The sequence below is a fragment of the Vanellus vanellus genome, assembly GCF_965231255.1.
Source record: "Vanellus vanellus genome assembly, chromosome: 7".
Classification (NCBI taxonomy): Eukaryota; Metazoa; Chordata; class Aves; order Charadriiformes; family Charadriidae; genus Vanellus; species Vanellus vanellus.
Genome location: NC_138912.1, coordinates 2,975,367 through 2,997,087, shown reverse-complemented (window position 1 = coordinate 2,997,087; position 21,721 = coordinate 2,975,367). Strand labels below are relative to the sequence as shown.

At 46.6% G+C, this 21,721-nt stretch overlaps 1 protein-coding gene across 1 annotated transcript in view; it reads left to right on the top strand.

Annotated features, from left to right (window-relative positions):
* PTPRE (protein tyrosine phosphatase receptor type E) overlaps nt 1–21,721 on the top strand; it is a 55,734-nt gene that overhangs the window by 10,731 nt on the left and 23,282 nt on the right. The window contains exons 2-9 of the mRNA XM_082486596.1: nt 1,579–1,688; nt 12,041–12,143; nt 12,408–12,481; nt 14,194–14,330; nt 19,024–19,114; nt 19,641–19,717; nt 19,837–19,873; nt 20,675–20,772. Coding sequence (XP_082342722.1) covers nt 1,579–1,688; nt 12,041–12,143; nt 12,408–12,481; nt 14,194–14,330; nt 19,024–19,114; nt 19,641–19,717; nt 19,837–19,873; nt 20,675–20,772 — 727 coding nt within the window. The remainder of the gene's footprint in view (nt 1–1,578; nt 1,689–12,040; nt 12,144–12,407; nt 12,482–14,193; nt 14,331–19,023; nt 19,115–19,640; nt 19,718–19,836; nt 19,874–20,674; nt 20,773–21,721) is intronic.

Genomic DNA, 21,721 nt, shown 5'->3' with positions numbered 1-21,721 from the left:
CGAAGGCAGCAGCAGTTTCTGGTGCCCTCGCTGGCAGCTCCCGTGCCCGGCTCGGCGAGAGCCTTCCTGCTGCTCACATCCCTTCAAAGCACCAGAGAATTCCTTTTTAAGTCTCCTTTTTTTAAAGATTCCGGGTGTGTGCTGAATTTGAATTTAGTCCCAGGTATCACGGCAAGGCTGGGAATAAGGTTCGCTTCTGAGTACCGCACGTGAGGGTGGCAAAAAGGTGGTGTGAAAGTTGCTGTTAGAGAAGTTTTGTATACGTTCGAGCTTATCCAGAGATTATTTCTGGTGGATTCTCCCAATTTACATTGAAAGGAAGGATTTTTCTACTGGTTATTCTAATGGCCGCCAAGATCCTGGATTTTTTTGTCTGTTTTCATGCAGTAGTATAAAATGCCCTGTGGAAATTGCAGTATTAAATACATTGTACTGAAACATCGGGGAGCTTTGTTGTGCAGTATTACGATGGTTATAATTTTAGCAATGGGTGTAGAGCCACCGTCTGGATGCGTTCTGCCATTTGCGAAATACAGGGAGTAATGTTTGCGTGTTACGCCGAAGAAAATATATTTAAATCAAGCAAGACTGGCTAATGGCTGAGATGGCAGCCTCTTACAATTAATATGTTCATTAGAGCCTGGATAAATGCACCGCAAATTAATAACAAGGTTTATTTTTTCCACATAAATCTTGATTTAGAAGGACTAGAGTATTTCCAGACGAGCTCATTTATCTACAACTATTAATTTCCCTGAATTTCTCTATAGTCTTCGAAGCAGCAGCATGTTCTCATCACGCCTTTTATCTAACCGTCTCTACGCTGGAAATTATTTTCTGGTCTCACGAAACCTGAAATGCTCTGTTTGGAAGGCTTTGGTGAAATGCGTTATAGCTGGCAGACTGGGAGCACACGTGTTCCTCCAAAGGAACGTGTCTCTGAAGCGCCGTGCGTATGTCTCCAGGAAAGCCAGGTGGGGTAAGGAAACTCCAACAAGGGTTCGTGACAGTTAATTTAAACTTTGTGGTTGTTACTGGTGGTAAAAGCCCACCTGGTCACCGGTCGGAGCCCCGCTGCTCCTCCTCGGGCTCTTTGCAGAAGGTATAATACGTGCAGCTATGGCAGCAACCGCCAAAAATATGTGCCCGATTTCTGATGTGCATTTATTCTCAAGATTCCATCTACTGGTACTTACGGTTTTTCGTCTTATATATCAATATAAGTGCCGCCCAGACTCCATGCCTCGGTGTCCTCAGCTGCTGTGTTTTACTGATGCAGAGTAGTTTTTCTGGCCTGATTTCTGTTGTTGTCTTTGAACGATGGCTGAGCGTTATCCTCCTGTTCTTGGATTTAAAACGTTCTTGATGAATTCTTAATGCGCACAACTGGCATCTTCCTTTTCCCTCTGCGTCAAAACTGAAAGTTAAATAAGGTAATGGGAGAGTATAAAATAAGTTTTAAAACTTTCGTCATCTAAAGTAAACATTGCTTTTTCTTTTAGCTTCGTTCTGACATGAGGAAAAAACGTAATGGGAATTTGACCTGAGAATTGATCTTTCGCTTTTGTTTTCCTTTAGGTCCAGGATGGAACATTCCTGCTCGCTCCTGCTGCTCTGTGTTAGTTTTGTGTTTGCGCAAGCTTTGCCGCCCAACGGAACCGCATTACCACAACCAACAACAACAACAAGTAAGGACATCGCTTAATTTGCGGGAATGGGAGTGGGTGTGGAAAGGAACTTCGGGTGAGGTCACCCTGGTGACATAGTCCTGGATGTGTTTCCAGGACTTTAACCCCACTAATGAGCTGCTGATCGTGCCACGCGACCTCTGTATTTGATCTGGGTAGGACTGGTAGGACTGGTGCTGTACTCGTTACTTTCTCTTTCCCACGTACGGGAAACGCGCAGACAGCCTGGGGAGAGGTGGAGAAGCACAGGGCATCTCCTCCTGCCTGGGCTGCCAGCTCTCCACCCCCCAGCAGCTGCCAGCGCCGAGCTCCAACGTGATGGGATGGGGTCTCAGATCGTACGAAATAAAGACATTATCAATTAGACGGCAGGATGAACATCATGAGGATCTATGGTCTTTATATGTGTTCTGGGCTTTCTAATGATACGAGCTAAGGCAGGACTTGAGGAGTTGGACAACAGTGCAGGTGTCCTGCGTAAGGTTAGGTCAGGTGAAAAATGGAAAAGCCTTTTTCAAAGGCCTGAGAGCAATCTTCTGCTCGCCGGTCCACTGCAGCATCTTTTATTCATCCTCATTTCTATTTTTGGAATTTCTTCCTCTTGCTTCATGCCCTCCTACAACTACATCCTAACACATTACGGTCCTGGAGAGGGGCTCGTTCAGGTCAAAGAAGGGTTTGTTGGGCTTTTTTAAGATATGGATTCTACCGGTATGTGATGGGATGATACATTTTACTTGCACACGTCCTTATCCTTCCTAACCCTAGCTAGCCGCCTGCGATAGCGCGCGGTGTTTGTCAGGCAGTGGTTCCCCCTCTAAGGTGGTGGCAGTGCATGAGGCCACGCTCATGTCAGAGGGGGATTTCTGAAGGGATAGCTGCTCCTTCCACTCGGTTGAAGGGAAATAAAACTGATCATGTTCCGCATAAACAGCGTGGTGAAATCCGGCCAAGTTTTTAGGTGACTATTATTGACACCCAGTCTTTAGAGGGGGGTGTTTTTGTGGGTGGGTTGGTTGGTTTTTAAACTGCCTGTGAACTTTATACCTCTATGGAAGAAGAGCCAAGCAACAATCGAATGCCAGGCCTGCCTGATGGCCGCTTTGATTGGTTTGGTCCTTAGTTGTAGGAATTTAGGTGTTAGGCGTTCGCTTTCAGAAAAAAAAAGGGGGGGGAGGGGATGCCATCCAGAGGGACCCGGATGGGCTGGAGAGGTGGGCCCATACTGAACCTCGTGAAGTTCCACAAGGCCAAGTGCGAGGTGCTGCACGTGGGTTGCAGCAATCCCAAGCACAACTCCAGGCTGGGCGGAGAACGGCTGGAGAGCCGCCCTGAGGAGAAGGACCTGGGGGTGTCGGTGGATGAGAAGCTCACCATGAGCCGGCAGTGTGCGCTGGCAGCCCAGCGAGCCCCCGGCACCCCGGACTGCATCCCCCCAGGGTGGCCAGCGGGGCGAGGGGGGGTTGTGCCCCTCTGCTGCGCTCTGCTCTGGGGAGACCCCCCCGCAGTGCTGCCTCCAGCTCGGGGGGTCCCCACAGCAGAAGGACACGGAGCTGTTGGAGCGGGGCCAGAGGAGGCCCCGGAGATGCTGGGAGGGCTGGAGCCCCTCTGCTGGGAGGACAGGCTGGGAGAGGTGGGGGGGTCAGCCTGGGGAAGAGAAGGCTCCGGGGAGACCTCAGAGCCCCTTCCAGTGCCTAAAGGGGCTCCAGGAGAGCTGGGGGGGGCTCTGGATCAGGGAGGGGAGTGATGGGACGAGGGGGAATGGCTTTAAACTGGAAGAGGGGAGATTTCGATGAGATATGAGGAAGAAATGTTTCCCTGTGATGATGGTGAGCCCCCGGCGCAGGGTGCCCCGAGAAGCTGTGGCTGCCCCATCCCTGGAGGTGTTCAAGGCCGGGTTGGACGGGGCTGGGAGCAACCTGGGCTGGGGGGAGGTGGCCCTGCCAGGGCAGGGGGGTGGAATGAGGTGATGTTCAAGGTCCCTTCCAACACAAACCATTCCATGGTTCTATGCAAATCTGAGGCTGGAGAGCAGTGGAGGTGCAGCTCAGCGCTGCTCTGTCTGGGCACTGACAGACCAGGGTTAGGGGAGGTCTGTGTGGCATTAGTGATGACAATCTTAATGTTGTTTTGTTTAGGCCTTTTGAAATAAATAACATAAATAAAAATTTAGATAAGTAAAAAATTACTAAGAAATGGCTCTGCTGAAATAACATCAAGTAGTTCCAGTGCCCTACTCCTGTCTGGCACCTGGAGCAGTAGAAGAGCAAGTTATTAATATGGGTCTGAATATGTAAGAATATGGGAACTGGGAAAGGGAAGTAACTTGTTAGTTTTATCACTTCCCAGAATTTTAATAAGATTAGTAAAAAGGGAGTTTCTCCACAGATGCTGTTCATCTTCAAAGCTTAATTCAAAACTGTGTTGAATTTAAGTATGGTAATATGGAGAAGAGCAATCTTATCATCCGTCTTTTAATTAAATCTTAATTTCAGTGATACGATTTAGAAATGATTAGTACGACTAAACTGTTTTTTTTTCCTAAATATCAAAGCCTTCATTACTTTGCAGTGAGAAGCAAAGAGTTTCATCTGATAGACAAGTACGTGCACGCCGAAAATGTATCGCTATATAGAAAGTTCGAAGATAATAGGATTATCAAATATGTGTGATAGCTGTTGAACTAATACAGTATTTTTGAATACAAAAATAAAGATTGTTTTGATTAAAATATCAAGAAAACTCCATTTAAAAGAATACAGAAAGAACTGAAGAATACCAAAAAAAATTCAGCTTTCCTTTTGCATGCTGATTTGATGAAGGATCCAAACCGATAAGACGCTTTTGATTCTGAAAAGAGCAGTTATAAGTTATTGCATGTCGTTATTTTGGCTGACTTGATTTTTAAAACATTTGTTGAATTAAAATGTTGGGTTTATTCTTATTTTAAGCATGGATACCTAATCTGTATGGCTCAGCTTTTCAGCACTAGAGCCATTTTGCTTCCTACAAGAGTACCACAAAACTGCTACCATAAAATTTCCCTTTCATTAAAATCAGCATATTCTGGGGTTTATTGCGCTGTCGTTTACTGGAGAAATTGCACCGCCATTTACTCGGAGTATTCAACTGTATTAAATAAATTTTGAGCCAGCAATGTGCCCTGGTGGCCCAGAAGGCCAATGGCATCCTGGGGGGCATCAAGCTGAGTGTGGCCAGCAGGTGGAGGGAGGTCATCCTCCCCCTCTGCTCTGCCCCGGGGAGGCCACATCTGGAGCACTGTGTCCAGTTCGGGGCTCCCCGGGTCAAGAAGGACAGGGAACTGCTGGAGAGGGTCCAGCAAAGGGCTATGGAGATGAGGAGGGGACTGGAACACCTCTCTTATGAAGAAAGGCTGAAGGAATGGGGTCTCTTTAGTCTGGAAAAAAGTCGGTTGAGGGGGGACCATGCTTATAAATACTTAAAGGGTGGGTGCCAGGAGGATGGGGCCAGGCTCTTTTCGGTGGTGCCCAGTGACAGGACAAGAGGTAACGGGCACAAACTTGAGTATAGGAAGTTCCACCTAAACATGAGGAGGAACTTCTTTACCTTGAGGGTGGTAGAGCACTGGAACAGGCTGCCCAGGGAGGTGGTGGAGTCTCCATCTCTGGAGACATTCCAAACCCGCCTGGACGCGTTCCTGTGCAACCTGCTCTAAGGTGGCCCTGCTCTGGCGGGGGGGTTGGACTAGATGATCTCCAGAGGTCCCTTCCAACCCTATGATTCTGTGATTCTATGATTCTATAAATACAAACCAGTATTTATTTATTTGGATTTGCATAAATAAATGTGTATTTCACGTCGATTAGAATTTTATGCTATCAAATATTTGTGACAGACTATTTATAGATGGTACTGTCCATAGCATTCCAATAATTCCTGGTTACTCAATTATTAATTAGTTAGCCAGTATTAATCACAGTCAGGATTCTTTTACTTCCTCTTGTATTTTCACTTGTTACGTAGTTTAAATGTGGTGGAAGCACCCTGGCAGTTGCAGTAGTTAAAGCTTTTAAGCCCTTTCCAAATGTTTAAATTTCTTTTAGTGTTTACTCGATGAATATTTCATGGCTTTCATGCCCATCGTTACAGTTTCTTTCCACTACCGATGTATTAACGTGCGGAGGTAATGAATTTATCAGATGAGCGGGAGGTTGAAAGGCGGCACATGGTGCGGCTTTTGATGCCCTACTTCTTGCTGGTTTAAACTTTCAAGAAGTTAGTGGGTGTCTTTGAGGATAACTGAAGCAATGCATAGAAAGAATGAAGTCTTGCTATACGATAGCCAGGACGGGACCCAGAGATGGAGACTTTCACGCTAGACTCGGGGTGCTGCTTTCATGTAGAAAGTGGGGCATCATAAGAAAATCGAGTTTTGAGGAAGGATGCTGCCTCGTTTTACTTAGTATTTAAAAGCCAAAGGGATGCTTTGCTGGTAGATACTCAATTTCAAGAAGTAGTTTGAAAAGCAGAACTTCGTAAATAGGTGGGTTTGGATTAGGAGTTGGACCAAATGACCCTTAAAGGTCCCTTCCAACCCACCCCATGCTGGCATCGCGGTGGCAAGCGGGGCTGTGCTCGGTCGGGCTGTGCGGCGTTCGGCTCCAGGATAGCAAACGCAGGCGCGATTCTTGCATTTGCTGCTGCTTGCCTTCTCGTGTACTGCAGGCTGTGGGCACTGGGTTCTCCTCCTTACCTGTCTTTGCCCTTTGCCCTTTGTTTATTTATTTTTTTTATTTAATTTGGGTTCGTTTTTCATATGTCCCGAACACATCTCCCGGTTATCAGCTGTGTATCTCCTTCCCCTCCGCAGTCAAGGCAGAGGGAAGCACAGCGATTCTCTGCAGGGTTGGGGTTTTCTCTTCCAAAAACAGCGTGAGAGGGCTTAGTCTGGACTTTTGGGATATCCCTGTTGGCAAGGGTGGACTTCTCCTGCCCAGTCATCGCAGCACAAGTTCAGCCGGGCCCCAAGGGGACAGGGTGGCTGAATGAAAACTGAGAAAAGAGGAGAGTTCTCCTTTTGTTGAGTTAACTTGGAGGGTTTCGGTGTATAGAAGGCACACACTGATGTGCAGGAGGCTTAATTATTATAAATCAAGCGCTGTTAAATCTGAACAGAAAGTTCAGCGAACAGAAGTTAAGCACTTGCAGAAGTTTTCACAACAACAAAAAATAATCTAAATGCTGTGCGACTCGCCCAATCCAGAAATTTCAAAACTGCCTACGTCCACGAGAAGTGCTAAGGACTACTCAAAATGCATCACTTGAGTGTGTCTTCACCTCAGCATCAGTCCATCCAAATGCTGGCATGAGGACAGCCTGTGCCACACGCGCATCTGCACTGTGAGTAGCATCCCGGTCCCCCCAGCGAGGTGGTGACTCGAGCGGGTCTCTGTCCCGCGGCTGTGTGTGCTTTGGTGAGCTCTGCCGCTCCTTCCAGTTGTTCTCGGTGGACTTGGAGAGAGTTACCTGCTCGGTGGGGCACGGGAGGAGCCTGGAAGGACTACAGTAAAAACTGAAGATGCTTTGTTGCCTTTCGAAACATGAACAGGTGAAGGAGTAATATGGAAGATAGTCAACACTCATGCATGATAGATTACCCAGTCTGAAGTATCCCCTAAATGACTGTCTGAGGTCTTGCATGGCCACCAGGCAGGCTGGCTGCAGAAGCTGATGCAAGCTGGACTGAGCTCTTCAGTAGAGACGTGCCTAAGAGCTCCTGAATCCCGCACGGGGGGATGCGTTACTCTGATAGAAGTTGGGTATAAGTAGCAACGTTACGGTGAACTGGGAAGCGTTGGGTTTTGCGCCTGCAGGTGACAAAACAGCTCTATTAAAATTTGACCAGAATTCTATTCATATCTGTATATTTTATAAGGTGGCACTATTTAAGGTTGCGTGCGCTGTGTTTGCCATGTGACGGATAAGGTCCGCGTCAAGATGTCGTGATAGCCGCTCTTCGTGTGAAACAGGTGCCGGAGGAGGTCGGGGTCCTTTGCACGGCTGGATGTCAGAAACAACAGGTCTGACCCAAAACAGAGGCACATGTCGCTGCCCAGAAGCCTCTGTGGTCAGATTTGACTGAGGACTGTTTAAGGGACGTTTGTGTGTCTGCTGAAGGGACAGCAGCGACGAAGCAACCAATGATAGGACAAGGGGTAATGGATTCAAGCTGGAACACAAGAGGTTCCACTTAAATCTGAGAAGAAACTTCTTCTCAGTGAGGGTGACAGAGCACTGGCACAGGCTGCCCAGGGAGGTTGTGGAGTCTCCTTCTCTGGAGACATTCAAAACTCACCTGGACGCCTTCCTGTGCAACCTCATCTAGGTGTTCCTGCTCCGACAGGGGGATTGGACTAGATGATCTTTTGAGGTCCCTTCCAATCCCTAGCATACTGTGATACTGTGAAGATGCACCCTGAAAAAGCCCCACTTGTCATCTAACCCAAATAATGGGTGAGAGCAGCTTAGTTTTACTTTTGGAGAGGTGGACTGTTAAGTTCTCTGTTTTTTGAAAAGAAGTTCAGACCTGTGAATAAATAGAGCCTATTTTGGGACTTCTGTGCTCAGACAAGCAATATCTCGTCTGTTCCTTGTCGATCGCCAGAATAATTTCGGGTACCTGACCTGCTGTGTAGGGCAAACCACGCACCTCGCCTTCTCAGCTTGCTTTTGTGGAAGGAGAAAAAAGTTGTTTAATCACACTTTTATGCATGAGACGTTTTACAGTTCAGGTCCTACTTGCAAAGGAGCCGATCCAGGGCTGAAGAAACTCAAAGTTTGGGAGAGAGTGTGGAGGGAGGATCACGGGGCAGTTACTGGTGTGCACACACTGCTGTTAGTTCCCTTTTTTTTTTTTTTTTTTTTCTTTTTTTTTCTTGTGGGTGGTTTTGTTTTTGACACATACGGAAAGTGGGAACATCGTAACCCCGAAGGAAATGGTGATACGTTGCCAGAAAGAGCCCTTCGAACGGCTGGGCCAGCGGGACGGGGAAAGGAGCTGGGAAGAACCTGTGAGTCAGCCTCAGCGGGTGGCAGGGGAAGCACGAGGGGTTGCCACCAGCCTCCTGGCGATAATCCTCCTCTCTTGACAAGATGAAAGTCACTATTTCATTGTATTTCTAAAAAAAAAAAAAAAAAATATACCCTCGGGATGATCTTTTTTGCTTGGCTGCGAATGGAAAGCCCTGTGGTTTTGGACCGCAGCACTCGTTCTGTTGGAGCAGTGGAAAATATTCCCTGGCAGTGGCTGCAGTAGAGATGTGCTTTAGAGGACATCTGCCTCTTCTGTGTGCTTTTGCTCATATGTTTCAGTTGTCAATTTTTGAATCAACGCTGATTAAAAAAAAAACAAAACAAAACAAAACAATATTTCAGGTCTGTCTTCCAGTCTCTTAAAATCCCACTTAATATTTAGGTGGTTGTGTTGGCCAAAGATCCTTCAGCCTACGAGTCTGCCGTGGCCTCAGCCCGGTCACAACTTTTGCTTAGAATTTTTGGGCTCCATTAATAAAATTATTGATGCAGGTGCTGAAGAAAATGCAGGTAATCAATGAAACTGTTTAAAATCACAGCGTGCCCTCCACGCAGGCTCTGCAGAGGTGGAGCCATTGATGTGCTGCTGCAAGGCTTCGAAAACAGATGTGCCCGTGTACAAGGAAGAAGGGACTGTTTGTGGTTTTTGACCTAATTTCCTTGTGAAATGGTAGGAGGAGAGGCGAGAACTCGATGCAGAGAGTTGCATGAGTCATTGCAGGGGTGTCCTCTCCTTAACTAAAGAAATGTGGACAGTAGTCTGGCAGGAGGTGGAACTTCTCCTGGGTTGGATTGAGGCTTTCTGTGGTCGTCCGGGAATCAGTTTTCCAAAGACACCCCAAAAACATCGGTTCTTCTGAAAGGAAGAGACGGGTGATTTTTGTATTGTGTAATGAACTGAGGGAAATTTTTATTCCCTCGTGACTCAGACTTGCTGTTTTCCTCCCCTTGTGTCATGGCTCTTGACACAGAGCCAATGACGAGAACTGACACAAAACCCCCGAATCCCGGAGGATTCCGAGACATTCAGTCTGAAATTTCTCAGCTTCAGAAGTGGGCTGAAGTGGCTTGTGTGAAATGTATACGTATATTCTTGGTTTGTTTCTTCGTCGTACCTCGGTTTCCCCGCAGAGCGCAGTGTTTCTAAATACCGCGCAGAAATTGTTACGCTCTTTCTGGTGATGCGCGTTCAGCCAGACGCTCCTTCCAGCAGTGATTTTTCTGAACCCGCCAAGTGATGGTTTCTGATTATAATTTTATCGTGCCCGGCACTTTGCTCTTTATATACCGCTTGAACGTCAAATTTCAGGTATTTTGTTGCCTTCCCTTTCTTTTGTACTGTTATGTTGACTTGAGATAACGTTCTTCCCTCGGATGCCCCTGGTGCCCCTGTGCCCCTAAAGGAAGTTTTTCTGTGCCCTGATACCCTGTTTGAGCATCCAGAGAGTTTCCAGCTGCTCGCAAGATACAAACCAGCACTCAAATGGTTTTGCAGCGATCAGTTCCGGGCGGTCGGTTTATCCATTTGAGCTCCTCTGGAATACTGCAGGTGTTATGTACTCCTGTATATTTACCGTAATCTTGTGCTTTCCTGGCGATTTAGGTCGAGGCGTGTGGCAAGATCTCGCCAAAAAGCCTTTGCTGCAAATAAGCAAAACGAAAGAGTTGAGGGAAGTGTGAATGCAAGAGGTGTTCGGAGAAATCACTACTGCGCTTCTCGGAGACTGCTGTAGGAACGGCGAAGAACTCCTTAAAAGTGTGTAAATGTAGTTTAAAAAGAAAAAAAAAAACCCAACGCACCACCAGCAACAAAATTTGCTTCAGTTTTTTACGAGTGTACGTTGGTGGAAGACTTATAAAAAGTGCAAATGAAGGAGGCTGAGGAAGGCTGGTGTGGTGGTGGGAGAAACTGGGAGGGGACCCGACCCCCAAGGGACGGTCCCGGTAGATGCCCTAAGTGTTGGCTGCTGCCTCGGGTGGCTCCTTTGGCTGTAACTGGGGAAAGATCTGCTTCTTTCAGTATCCTGTGGCATGGGCAATTAATTCCGGGTGTGAAGGCCTCATCCTTCCCTCTTCGCAAGGTCTCTCCCACCGCTGTTACGCTAACCCGGATTTATTCCTCCGGTTGGACAGAGGAACAGGTAGCGGGGTTGTGCTTTGCTTGCTGAAGGCTAAGGCCGAGAGTTTTGCTTTTGTAAATAAAACATGGTTTTTTTTTAATGATTTCAGTGTGTTACATATTGAATTGTTCAGTAGAATTAAAAGGTTACAGAGGCATAATGAAACTAAAATATAGAGTGACATACATAAAACCACTATTAACAGAAGGATGAGACTCGCAGTTTATACTAGATATAGGAAAGAGGTATTTTTTAATTTCCATTCTGAGTATTTGTTAAAAGTCTCATTATTCCTACGTGTTCTTATACATATATAATGTGATATAATATAATGTGATATAATATAATGTGATATAATATAATGTGATATAATATAATGTGATATAATATAATGTGATATAATATAATGTGATATAATATAATGTGATATAATATAATGTGATATAATATAATGTGATATAATATAATGTGATATAATATAATGTGATATAATATAATGTGAAATAATATAATGTGAAATAATATAATGTGAAATAATATAATGTGATATAATATAATGTGATATAATATAATGTGATATAATATAAGCCATAGAAGACAGTGCAGAAGACTGTCCCCTTCCCCCTCCATCACGTGTGCTCTCCTGCCTGGGCCAGCCAGCAGCAGTGCTTCGGGCTGGTAAATGAGATGTGTTTAAAACACCGGTTGTATCTCTGAGGTCAATAAAGTCTCTACAAGGGGTGGCTTTCTTGGGCGATGGCTGTCTGGCTGAGAAACGGCTGATGCGTATGAGGGTACTGCGGCAAACCTTTTGAAGGGGCTTCAAATTTAGCTTAATACCTTGTAGCCTTTAAATTTACTCTAACTACAGGCAAGTTCTTTGCTGAACCAGTCCCTCCAAAAAAATACCCGTGATGTTCTCAGCAGCGGGTAGTTTGGTTGTGTTTTTGAAGGGGGGGGGGGGGAAGAGAAAGAAAAAGAAAAAAGAACTTTCAATTTCAGCTTTGCATATAATTCAATAATTTGTGATGCTTTTAGTAAGTAGAAGCAGATCATTGCCTAGAACCGCGGGGGTTTTGCCACACCGAGCGCAGTTTCTGCACCACATTAGGCAATCCGTGTCTAAGATGTCTCACGGCGGCTGCGTTCAATCCACAGACTCCACAGAGGAGAACAATTTACACAAGGACCTGCTGACTTCGATGCTCATTCTGCTCCTGGTCTTCATCATTTTCATTCTGTTGGCTGGCTATTTTTTCAGGTAGGTCTGTGTGGAGCTGCTCGTGCAGAACTAGCTCGGTCTTGTTTCGATATGATCTAACGAGGAAATGAAACGCGTACTTATGGTGAGGCAGGAGCCTCCGTCGCAGCGTGGGAGGAGGGTGCCGCGGCGGTGGTGGCTCTCGCCGTGAAGATGAACAGAAAGAGTTTCTCCCGAATTACATGGTCGGTAAAGACTGCTTTGGGAAAATGCTTCTTGCCTTTCGACACGGTTCCACAGATTAACGTGGGGTGTGCGTTTCAGGTTCAGAAGACATAGGAAAGCTGTGGTGACCTCCGGGGACAAAAAGATGCCGAATGGGATCTTAGAAGAACAAGGTATGGAGGGGTTGGCTTTCCTTCTCGGTGTGAATTTTGTTTCTGTATGCACACGCTTGTTTGCTAATTAAGAATTATTCAGTCATGTTTGCTTTTTATTTATAAGTTATAGGATTGTTATTAAAGAGAAAATAGGGTTGGTTTGTTTTTTTTTTTAAAAAAGGTCCATATTTATGTGTATATATAATCTTAACTTTCAGTTGTTGGTTTGAAACGATTTTCACTTTAAGTTGCGATACAGCAAATGTTTCTCGTGCTCTTTATCTATGCTTTATTAGGAATGCCAGCCGAGATCTAGGTTTGGGGCGCCGTGACCTTTGTATTTAGAGAAAGATTTGCAATATTTCTACCTAAAAGGGGAAACAAAAGGTCCTAAACTCTTGGTGAAATTACGGGCTGGTTCCTGAGCGTAAAGCAAAACAAGCAAGGGGATGAGTCGGGGCGGCATTGTAAGCCTGCGGCACGAAAATAAAACCCTCTCAGGAGCTGGAAATGTTTTCCACTGACTTTTTCAACCTGCTGGGTTTATTTCTGTTGGCGGGGAGCCCTTCGGGTGGGTTGCTCTGTGGGGCTCAGCTCAAACCCAGCAAATGTGGAGGGGCCGTTCGTTTCTTGCTTATATTTTAGCCGTAACAAAGAGGGGAAAAAAAAAAAATTAACGACAGAAAGAATTACATCTTTGTGCGGGTTCCGCATGGCTACGCGTGAACCGGAGAGCGGGTTAGCGAACACGGTGGCAGTCAGAGAGAAAGTCCGACCTCTAAATATACCCGTCACCTTCCTGTTCGGTCGGGGCTGGAGCACAGGGACGCCGGCGAGCGCGGTTTGGTGGCCCGGCCCCACGTAGTGCCCGCGGGCCACGACCGGTTAATGCAGCCCCCCAGGGGGCTCTCCTTTGCGAGTGGGAACCGTCGTTATCGGCGTGATGGGAAGTGGTCTGCCCTTCTGGTTGCCTTCGGTTGTACATAAAGCTTGTCTCCACCAAGCCGCGGGCTTAATCCCTCCGCTTCTTCCAGCCCCTCCTGCCGGGCAGCCCGCGGGGATGCTCATTTCGGTTCTGAGGTGGCCGGTTGTATTCCTGAAGGGCCACGGAGGCAGCGGGTGAAGGTGTCCTGGGGCTTTATTTCCCTACGCCAGCCGAGGTCTCGGTGGCAAGAAGCGCCCGCAGCCGTCCCCGTACCAAACTGTGCCGGGACTGGGCTGATGCTGGGGTGATGGGGGCAATGGAGAGCGACGGCGACAGCTCGTCTTAGCGCGGGGTTTTCTGTTGTCTGCCAAGTTAAAGATATTTTTTTATTGTGATTAATATTCCCCCTGCACAAGCGAAATAATCTAGCAGCATCTCTTTGGTGACAGATGCTAAAAGCCGTCCCTGCGGTCCCTGCCCCCTGGTACGCTCTCCGTCAGCAGGAGGAACCTTCTCCTTTCCTAAATAAAACTTGGTCACATTTTAATCCGGTGACAATACAGAAATCATTAATTTTACCCACAGTGGCTCTACTTGAATTTATTATATTCTCAAAGCGACTACATGGCCTGTGGTTTTATTTTTTTGGTATGACTTAAATCAGCTTCAGCACCGATTGAAGTCTTATGCGAGAAGTACGTTTTGCCATCTTCCAGCATAAAAATTAATTTGTCGTTGGAAATTGTTGGCTTGTTATCTGCTGCTCTTGACCTGCCTTTAACACGTACTTTCCTTGTACTGACAGAACAGCAACGGGTGATGCTGCTGAGCAGGTCTCCCTCGGGCCCGAAGAAGTATTTCCCTATTCCAGTAGAAAATCTCGAAGAGGAGATACGGATGCGATCAGCGGATGAAGGGAAGCTCTTCCGGGAGGAGTTCAACGTAAGTTCTCACGCGTGGAGCGGACGGCTGCCCGGCAAATGAGAATGCTGGCAAATATTCCCAGTTCTTTCGAAAACATTTGGTGGGCGATGGTGGTATCTCGGAGCCTTGTGCGAGCGGGCTGGTGCTGTTCGTACACGCTGGGTCGTGCGTGGGGAACCCTTTATCTGGACAAAATCTGGAACGTTAACTGCTTTAGGATATGGTGAGGCCAAATTGGTAATATATAACCTGTTTGACACATGCAGACATTTAAAGAAGGTCTTAAGTGTTTGCCTGAATGCTGGAGGAGAGGAAAATTGAATATGAATCTCTTTCGCGTTGATTTTCGTGGCGGTGGTGGTGGGTTTTTTTGGGAGTCTGAGTGTCTCACCTCTATGGGAAGTACTTAGAGGAGCAGACACGCTGTGGCCTTTAATATTGCCCTAGTGAGGTTTCACTTTTTTTTTTTTTTTTTTTTGGTAATCTGACCTTTTGCTCTTTGCTGTCAATCCACCTCTTCCCGTTCCGCAGCACCCTGTGCCCTAGCACATATATTTCTATGAAGTACCTCAACTTTAAGGGTTTTTCGTTAAAGCGTTGCCTTGGTCAGAAAGGAGATTTTCTTTTCTACCCATAAGCCACGCTGCAGTCACGAGTGGTCGTATGGATGAGTCTTAACTGGAGTCTGTGGTGAGCTGCTACAAAGCCGGTTTCTATGGAGAAACCCGGTGCGATGAGTCTGCTCTCGCCCGTCTGCGTTTGGGGCCTTTTCCATACTTTTATTATTTCTTTTCACTTCCCTTAACAGCAGAAGCGAGCTGCACGGAGCCGCAGCTGAAATGTCAAATAGGGAGTTGTCAAAGCCGATGCACGCATTGATTAGACAGTCTGTTGAGTTACCTTCTTAATTGGTGGCATATTTATATCTGCAATTTGTTTGATGGTATATTTAAAACACGTAATTTCTTTGCCTTATCAGGGAGGGGGCATTGGGGAGATATTTATCAAAGTCGACAAAATGAATGTGAAAACTAATTTGACGAGATGCGCGCTTGTGAATTTTGACTCTCTTGATTAATTTGTCCCGTGGTTAAGGAGCACAACGAGCCCATCTATTTTTATTTTTAAAACCTGCTGTGTTGGGATCATTTTCTGCCCCACGCTGCGAGCGGGTGAGTTTCTGCCTGCACACAAGCGCTGAGTCTGAAAACTGGGGTCCGGTCCCCATAAGTGACCAGTCTGAGCAGTGACGGGGGTGGTGGCGCAGAAAGTCTGCTGGATGCTTTATGTGGTTTGGGGTGGGTTTTTTTTCCTCGCTGTGTCTCCTGAGGCTGCTTGCGTGGATGAATGAGCTGTTTGCTCAAGCCTGAGAGGGAAGGAGAGGGTGAAAGACGGCTGAGAATCAGAGTGATGGATATTGTAGCATAAAGCAGGCGAGCTGACTAGCGGCAGTCTCTTACTGCAGCTCTGGAAGGAAAGGGGTTGAGAAATCGGGACCCTTCAGCACAAAGACACCCGTGTGACAACCTCACCTTTAGAGCATCCTCAGCTCCATCCTCCCACCGGCTGTACCTGCCCCTCCAAGCCAGAGCTGCCAAATCCTGCGGGTTTTTGGATGGGTCCGAAGCCGCCCCCTTTGCGCAAGCTGTTGGATTTGAGCAACCTGGGCTGGTGGGAGGTGTCCCTGCCCAGGGCAGGGGGTGGAACTGGATCATCTTTAAGGTCCCTTCCAACCCAAACCATTCTATGATTGTATAGACGGGAGGTGCTGAGCCGTGGTGGAGCCCGCCTGCAGCCCGGGGCTGGGGATGCTCAGCTGGTGGGATCTCTGCCCACTGCGGTGTTTGCTTCGCACAGCCTGGTCTAACGTGTCAGGGGTCAGGCACCGCCGGGAACGCAGATACAGGGTCTCCATTGCGTACTTGAAAGAGTTTTAGGCCAAAAATGGTGAGTCCTGTGAGCCCGCGGTGGCCAGGCACGTGCACCAGCCAAAGAATCATAGAATGGTTTGGGTTGGAAGGAACCTTTAAAGATCTTCTAGTTCCACCCCCCTGCCATGGCGGGGCAGAAGAAGTTAGGTCCCAACTGATTTTTGTGGTGAAAAGGAAAACAAGCAAGCGCTGCTAGATGAAGACATGCAGCGGATAGAAAGGATTTTTGAGGATAGTTCTCATAGATTTGTGTGCCTAACGGGTGTTCTTCAATACTTTTGATTCTGTCTTTAAAGCCCAAATTACCCTTCAGAAGTACTGTGCGCTTGTTGCACTTGTACACTAACCAGGATAGCAGAGGCTCCTAGAGTCTCAGAATAGATTCTCACGTGCTTCATTTTTTTTTATTATTTGATTTCTTTGTGAGCACAGAGCACCAGGAAGAATGCGTTCTTTCTTCCCAGGAAAAAAAGACAAAAATTAAAAAAAAAAAAACCAAAAAACAAAAAACCAACAAAACCAAACATACTCCTTTCTGTATGGTGCCTCCAAATAAATCTTATCTCTCTTTGTCATCTGTAATGCAAGATGAGCTGGATGTTTGAAGTTCGTGGTGGCTAGCTTATTGCCTTGATCCTCAGAGTAATGCCTGAAAACCGTCCTGTAAGAATTCGCTTTTGGCATTTTAATTTTTGACTTTCACTTTTGAAGTTTTAATTTTGACTTTTGCTTTTGAAATTTTAATTTTGGCTTGAGATGTCCCTGCAGTTCGTTCAGTGGGAAGAAAAAAAAAAAAAAAAAAAAAAAAAAAAAAGAGAGAAAACGCGCCCATGGCGGGGTAGGTGGAGCCCCTCGGAAGCGTCAGAGAGATGTTAGCATCCCTGCGAAGCGGGAGCAGATAAGGCTGCGGTGGCAGCGCATGACCCGGTGCCACCAAGACTCATGGGCTCCTCGTGATTCGCGGGGTGCCGGAGAGGACGTGATGAAGCGCGTCCTCGATGAATCGCATCCTCGATGAATCACATCCTCCCGTCTGAAGATGGGTGGGAGCGGCGAAACGGGCCATGTCCTTGCACCGGGGCTCAAAACCTGCTTCACGCCGGGCAGTGGGACATTAGGAGGTTTCTGGGGAGACGTCGGGGCCTGGCAGGAGGAAGGAGCAGGGACCGGAGAGATTATTTTGCCAGAGATAATTACTTTTCATGCGTTTTTCACATGAAGATGCAGAATTTATATGACTATTTATTGGGAATTGGTTGCCTGACTTTTGAAGTTTGACGAAATCGCGTTTGAAGTGCTAATTATTTCTTCTTATGCAAAACATAAATTAAGTTTCTGTGTTTCCTAAATTGTAAATGCATTTAAATTACAAAAACACGGTCTTCATTCAAATAAGGAATTAAGCAGCTTTCTTCTTCGACTCTTTTTTTTTTTTTTAACCTTCTCTCTCCTTTTACTTACATTCACAACTTTAAGTGAGATTAAAAAAAAAACAAAACAACCGACAACCAAACCCACAAATGCACAGTGCTGTTTCCTCTGTGGTGGAGGAGAAGTCCTCCCCGCACCATCCCCCCTTTTATCCTGTGTCACCCTGACGACAGGGATTGCTGCTTTTTGGGGGAAATTCCAAGCCCTGCTCTCTGCCCGGCTCGCGGGGATAGTTGCTTTAAGCTGTACAGTCGATTACCGTTTTTTTCCCTTCCCCTCCGTGATTCAGACCGGGCTGTGGGAGGTAGAAGAAGGGTGGGAGAAGGTGGTTGTGCGTTCCCAAACCGCTGGGATTTTACCTCCGTGGGATCCAGCCTGCTGACACTGGGGGTTTTGAGGAGTTCAGTATAAGAAATTGAATGAAATTTGGTTCTCGCTTACACCATTTGCAGTGAGGGGGCTGCTGAAAGCGGAGGGCAGGAGCCTCGTGCCATGTCTTTTGATGGACAGTGCCTTTCCCGACTCTTCCCTTGTCCCGAGCTCTCCGCACAGCCCGAGCGCGGCGGTGGTGGCATCTCAGCAGCTTCTGCCGTGTCGCTGGAGGGCCTCCACCTCGAGCACCTCCTTGTTTTCATCTTCACCCTCTTCTTCTCTGTTTTTTCCTTTCCTTTGATTGCTCTGCAAGACTTTTTTTTTTTTTTAAAGCTTGACTAAATTTATCTGCAATCTCAGATCTTGCTGATTACTTGCAAAATTTGACTTGTGCTCGTACAGCGACTTCAGAATTGGGATTTATTTTTTTTTCTTCCTCCCTTTCCGCCAGCACTGGGCCCTCACCTGTGGATCTCGGCAAGATGTTTGGTATTTAATGGTCTTAGCCGTGAGCTGTTAACAATCAAACTCCTATTTATGTTATTGAACCAACTGTGTTTGCTAAAAGTAGCTGCCGGAGCCGAGCTCGCGGGAGCGGCGCATCCTGGCGGCTGGGTCACGGCGCTGTGAATCACCGCGGCAGATGGCAGCTCAAAGCAGCAGCGCAGAGTTTAACAATTTTCTAAATAACTGTGATCTCGGGTGGAAAAATTACTTATTTTTCCAAAACTGCTGAACTCCCGTTTTCTGTAGTGAAATCTGCCAAGACGTGGTTTCCTGTTATAGAGTAATGAAAGTTATTGCGGGGGAAAAAAAAACAAAACCTAAAATATGTTTAATTCTGTTGGATGCAAGGCAGTATGTATAAAGGCAGTATGTATAAATGCAGATTTTCCCCGAGCCACGCGCAGTCAGGGATTAGCTGTTTTGTAACACATTAACTTTTATATCTCTTTTTTTTTTTTTTTTTTTTTTAGTCATTAACACCTGGATACGTGCAGGGAACATTTGAAATGGCAAATAAGGAAGAAAACCGGGAGAAAAACAGATATCCTAACATCTTGCCGTGTAAGACATTACCTTTTCTTTTAAATCAGATAATTAACTCTGGCACTGAGCGTGTGGGTAACAGTGTTGATTTGCTGAAAATACTCAAGTGGTATAATTTCACTGGTCACAAATGTTCTTCATACGTTGTACGTACAACACCGCTCTGTTCCGTGACACGTCTCTGGTATTGATCATCTCCTCTTAGGTTTTTCTGTAGCGGTTATCAGGTTCCCTTAGCTCTTACGGGGTTCTACCAAATTACAGGTATGTCAAGTGGATATTTCAGTGTCTCAGGTTAGTTTTGGGCAATCAAATACGGCAGATTTGGGGTTGCCGGTGTTGTCGGGCTGTGGTCCCGGTGACCTCCAGGTGTGGGAGCAAAGCGAGAGGTTTGCGGAGAGTTTTTTGATGAGAATGAGGAGCGACGCAGGAGAGCGCTGGGTTGGGAAGTGCCCGTTCAGCCTGGCCTCCCGCTTGCGAGGACGCCTAACGTTATTTCAGACTGATTAACGTGCAAATGCGTTTGTAATGTATTTTCTTCCAGATGATCATTCCAGAGTGATTTTGACCCAAATCGATGGAGTCCCACCTTCAGACTACATTAACGCGTCGTATATAGATGTAAGTCGACAGTTGGCCATTGTTGGCCAAACTGCAAACTTTGTGAATTAAATAAGTGGGTTTTTTGCTTGTGTGCGTTGCATTTCATCTTTTAACTGCTATGATATTTATTTCCATAGGGCTATAAAGAAAAGAATAAATTCATAGCAGCACAAGGTAATTTATTCTCATTTCTCTATTCTGTACATCTGATGGCTGAACGCCTTTAATTTTAGATGTGTTTTAAAGGTTATTTTCAGCTGCAGATGGTCGCCAAATGCGAGGTGGGATTTAGAGGTTACGGTTTAAATGGAATTTAAGTGAGCCTGAGGTAACCCACTGCCTTTAGACCCACAAATAGTGCTCTGAGCAGAGAGACGCACCTTCCCCCTTCCACCCCCGCTTTGCTTCTCGTTTTTCTTTTTCATCTATTTACTGGGGAGATTGAAAAATGATGTCTCCTGATGATACAGTCAGTCTACGTGATCTTAGTATTTTCACGTGAATTCTTACGGTGTATTTAGTCACAAATTCGGGGCACTTTGTCACTGCCATCCCGGGCACAAAGCGATAGCTGCCCCCGCCCTTCAAAAATACCCCTGTCCTGCCCGGCGCGACGAGCAGCTCTCCGGCAGCCGTTCCCTGTGGGCACAGGTACTGTTGGACCTCGCCGTGGGGGAGACCTGCAAAGGAGAAATCCCGAACGATGCTCCTGCCATATTCCGCTTAAAAGGGCATTAGTAATATTTCAAGAGAGGAGGTATCTGCTAGAAATGGAGATTTGAGTGCGTATGATTCTGTATAAGAAATTATGATTTTTTTAATTTTTTTTTTTTTTTGAGAAATAACGTGGTATATTCAAAACCTGAGCAGTCTGTAGTAAACATGGATCTGGGTGGGCACCCAGTGCTTAGGGCCTGGGGTGTTCCTGCTGGTCTCCATCACCCCTCTTTGAGCAAAGCTGTCTGCTGTCTGCAGGACCGAAGCAAGAAACAGTTAATGATTTCTGGAGGATGATATGGGAGCAGAAGTCGGCCATTATCGTCATGTTAACCAACCTGAAAGAAAGAAAAGAGGTAAAGAGCTTTCAGTTTGCTCTGGGATGCTGCGACGAGAGCGTGCTCCAAAAGTAGTTGTGGCTGCTCAGCATCTGGTCACCTCTCTGACCACTTCCTTCTCCAGCCCCTCTCAGCACAGCTGAGTTTCTGCTCATAAATGTAGTTTGAATTTCCAGAATACAAAGTAATATGCGTAGATCTCAAGGAAGAAAATTCTGATGGTTAATTTTGTCCTGCATAGCCCATAGCTGAAGGCAACTTTTCACGACTTGGTTTTTGTCGCAGCGTAAGGCTGTGCTCGTGGGTGGGTTTGGTTAGAAATTAAGATAAAAACTTTATTCATTTTTCTGAGAGTTAGGTTTCAAAATTCCTTCTGGCATATAGAATCATAGAATCATCTAGGTTGGAAGGGACCTTTAAGCTCATCGAGTCCAACCATCAACCCAACACTGCCCAAACCACCACTAACCCACGTCCCTCAGCACCACGTCTACTCAGCTTTTAAATACTTCCAGTGATGGTGACTCCACCACTGCCCTGGGCAGCCTGTGCCAGTGCTGGACAACCCTTTTGGGGAAGAAATTTTTCCTAATATCCACCCTAAGCCTCCCCTGGCACAACTTGAGGCCATTTCATCGTGTCCCATCGCCTATTCTGGGGAGCAGAGACTGACCCCCCCCCTCGCTACCCCCTCTTTTCAGGGAGCTGTAGGGAGCAAGCAGGTCTCCCCTCAGCCTCCTCTTCTCCAGCCTCAACACCCCCAGGTCCCTCAGCCGCTCCTCATCAGACGTGTGCTCCAGACCCCTAAACAGCTCCATTGCCCTCCTCTGGACACGCTCCAGCGCCTCAGTGTCTTTTTGGGGCCCAAAACTGAACACAGCACTCAAGGTGGGGCCTCACCAGCGCCGGGTACAGGGGGACAATCACTGCCCTAGTGCTTCTCCCCACACCATTCCTGATACAGACC